The 3,815-nt window shown below is 44.6% G+C and overlaps 1 protein-coding gene across 1 annotated transcript; it reads left to right on the top strand.

Annotated features, from left to right (window-relative positions):
• Positions 1-222: 222 nt before the first annotated feature.
• LOC311526590 (C-C motif chemokine 20-like) lies at positions 223-2,195 on the top strand (the record flags this gene model as incomplete). The annotated part of the gene is made up of 4 exons (XM_084639792.1): positions 223-298; positions 854-968; positions 1,515-1,592; positions 2,043-2,195. The coding sequence occupies 4 exons, from the start codon at positions 223-225 to the stop codon at positions 2,068-2,070; spliced, it is 297 nt and encodes a 98-aa protein (XP_084495918.1). The 3' UTR covers positions 2,071-2,195.
• Between the last annotated feature and the right edge of the window lie 1,620 nt (positions 2,196-3,815).

The raw sequence follows: 3,815 nt of genomic DNA, 5'->3' as shown, positions 1-3,815 counted from the left end.
TTGATGCCTAGGACGTCATGAAGCAGGTTAACCAACCTAAAGGAACGGTTGAAGGAAATACCCTCTGAAAGGGGAGTGGAACACACACTTGTAGGAATTTCCTGAGGTCATGAGCAGATGATATAAGCAGGTTGTCCATGGCCAAAGCAATCAGTTCAGAGCAGCTGATTTTCTGATATACCTTAAGTGAAGCTTTAAGTAAACTCAACTGTTGAGCTGAAAATGACAGGCTTTGGCAGCATGAGCTTTATCATGGCTTCTTTGGTGGGGCTGCTGTGCCTCTTCTGCACTTCTGAGGGTGAGTAATGTTTGCTTTTGGAGCCATGTGTCTAGAGGCAGAAAAGTTGGTAGAGAGTATGATAATTATGTTGAGTAATTTGAGCTGTGAGGGTAGCAGCAGGTCTCCTAGGGCATTACACTATTGTGCAGGGCTCTCCCCTCCCTCCTTCTTTCTTTAATTTTATTTTGTAATGAAAAGTGCCAGAGAACAGATATAGTATGAAAGGTGGTTGTGAAAGTATGAAGTATGAAAGCCATACTCAACCTATTCTGTGTATCCCCTCTTAGGTACTGTAGCTCAGTCTCTGTGCATAATTAATCTTAGTCATCACAGCTGACAATGCCAGATGAGGTGTCAGTTCTGACCACTGGGGGTTTACTTGCTGCTATTTTTACTTTTAAATCTTTTTTTTTTTTTTTTTTTTTTAATGATGAGCTTTCCTATCGCTGCAGATCTGGCTTAGCCTCCACTAAGGGGATTATGACACATCCTTAATTTGAGGTCTTTGTCCCACCTACAGGATGAAAATTAATTCTATTCCACTCATTTTTAATGCATTTTTCCCCATTCCAGCCCAAAGCAACCAAGACTGCTGCCTCTCCTACATGAGAACTGAACTGCCTCGTCGGGCCATCAATGGCTACACGGAACAGTTATCAAATGAAATCTGTGACATCGGTGCTATCGTGTAAGTTACCAGCTGAAAGAGATTTAGTTGCAATGGACCACTATCTGTACTTATGTCAGAAGACTTGGCCTTTGAACCTAGACTAAAGGGGAAATGGCTTTAATCATAAATAAACTGTATTTCCTTATTTGGATCTATGAAATCTAATCCTATAAAATTAATTTAAAGTAGAAAGAACTTTTATACCTATAGGGCATAAATTATTAGGAAAGTGCTTGACTCACATTCTCACACAGTATCTGTATGCTGTACATTTAAGTCCCAAGTGTTTTGAAATGCTAGGCAAAGGTACAGACAGTGGCAAAGGTCCTGCACGTTGGCAATATAAGACATACTTCATATTACTGGAAAATGAGTTTCTGTGAAATAGTGATCATTATCTAAATTGTCCTTTCACAGTTAAACTCAACTCTTCTGCCTTTACTTTTGAGTGGAGCACCCATATCATGCATTTTGTTCTATTGAATTAGTGTTCGGTTGAATGCAGCTCTTTATGGCTCAGTAGCAGAACCTTATTGTCATTATTCCCTCTACCTTTCCTTCCAGTTTCCACACAAAGAGTGGGCTGAAAGCATGTGCAAATCCAGAAGACAATTGGGTGAAGAAGCGTCTTCTTTGGCTGAGGTAGGAATACTTTCAAATCTATTAGCCTGGTCAAAACTGAGTGTGACTAAGTATCCACTCACAGTGGCAGATCTAAGCTCTTACAGGGGACGGGGTGTACAAGCATGGCTGGGCACATTTTGAAAACGTGTCTTTCGCTTCTTGCTTTTCTTGTGCAGAGGAGAAGCGGGTGTTGGGAGCACATTTGTTTTAGGACAGATAGGGTCAGGATGGAGACAGGTGTTCCATTTGCCCATCACCCCAGATAGGATAATGCCATAAATTGCAAATACTGGAATGGAGAAGAGAAATGCAAATTTCAAATCTTTAGCTAAATTAGTTGCTGATGTAAATTCATGCAACACTAGTGAGTGCTGTGGAGCTGAACCTGTTTACACCAGCAATGCATTTGGCCCTCTGACTAAAGTAGAACCTGAAGCTTATCCATGCTTTTTCTCTATATTTTTACAGCAAAAAGCTCAAGAAGATGTCAATGTAAGACAGTTTCTGAAATGGAACTAGACAGAGAGGTGGGCTGCAGAACCTAACCTAGGTTAGAATCATCTCATTGTACACTGTTGTGTGCTTGCTATCTACCTATTACTTGCTTCTTTGGAACCATTGAACGACTGAAGTTGATTCATATTGCATCACTTGTTTGCTTGACTTAAGCACTGTGTAAAAGTTTCTCTTTCTTTGCTACCATATATATTACATGTTTGATTACTGTGTAAAATAGAATATGATACACATGTATTGGGTACTGTGTGCCCTACTCGCTTTAGTGTACAGTGTATTCATGCACATTAGCATAAATAAAACAGGGTATTCTGTTCATTTCATTTTTTTGTCTAAAAGAGTTTCCCTTAATTTCTAGTGTGGTTGAAAAATAACATAGGCTAAAGTGAATGTTTAATATAAAGACAATGGATAAAACTTAAGTATTTACTCTGCGGGAAATTCTGCCCCACTGCGCATGCACAGAATTTATGTCCCCTGCTGATTTTCTTTGCTTCCCCACAGAAAAATGACTTTCTGACTGGGAAACAAAGGGAAGCCGCAAAAGCAGTCATGCGACCCTCCCCGCCCGTATGTTTTGGGTGCCCAGGGCAGCCAGCAGAGAGGGAAATCACTGTGGGGCAGGGGGCAGGACTGGGGAAGACCCGGCTATTGGCTCATACCCTGTGCCGGGCTCAGCTGCTAGATCCGGCTGGGGTAGGGAAGATGGGACTTCCTCTTTCCCTGCATGGCATATGGGACTGAGTCAGACCCACTCCCCAGGCTGCAGGAAGCTTTGAAAACTCTCCCACTCCTGCTTTCTGCACCCATCGCTCCTCAGCTGCAGGGGGAGGGATCACTGTACGGGGAGCTGCTCCCACATCCAACCAACCCCTGTGCATCCAGACCCCCTCATACCCAGACCCTCTCACCAAGCCTCACCCCCTGCACTCAGAACCCCCCATGATGAGCCCCACTCCTTCTGGTCTGCACTTGGACCACCGTGATGATCCACCCACACCCAGATCCCCACTCCACTGAGCCCCAACCAGCTGCACCTGGTTCCCCCCCCAGAATCTGGACCTGCAACTGAGCCCCCCACATCCAGATCCTCCTGCTGAGCTCTATATCCTCCACACCTAGTTCCCCCCCGCTAAGCCCCAACCACCTTCACCTTGACCCCCCTGCAGAGTCCCATTACTGTTGCACCCAGAACCCCCCAATAAGCCCCTGTGCATCCAGATCCCCCACTGAGCCGCCCGCACCCAGATTGCCCCACACAGAACCCTCTTGACCCACAGCTGGATCCCTCCATACTAAGCCCCTCTATACTTGGATCCTGCCTTGCTGAGCCTGCCTGCCCACACCTGGTGCACTTGACATGAAGGGGCAGGGCACTGGTCCTTGTGCTGTGTCAGGGTTGGGTGCAGCCTCACTGCTGAGTCTGTGTCTCTGGGGGGAGCTGCACAGTGATCTCCCACCTCTGTGCAGCTAGTGGCCTGTGCTCCCCACTGTCATGCTGGAGCCTCCACATTTATTTGACAAATAAAATTTGCAGAATTTGTAGAATTTTAAAATATTGTGTGCAGAATTTTTAATTTTTTTGCGCAGAATGCCCTCAGGAGTAGGTATTATATGATTAAAATGCAAAGGTTTGAGAAGGAAACCATGGTGATCATGAATGTGAAAATAAAACATTGCATTAGCAACCCCTCCCCAAAAGTTGCTGATATGAATTCATATTCC

Source organism: Lepidochelys olivacea (genome assembly GCF_965140295.1).
Source record: "Lepidochelys olivacea isolate rLepOli2 genome assembly, chromosome: 9".
Classification (NCBI taxonomy): Eukaryota; Metazoa; Chordata; order Testudines; family Cheloniidae; genus Lepidochelys; species Lepidochelys olivacea.
This window is presented reverse-complemented; position numbering and strand designations above follow the sequence as displayed.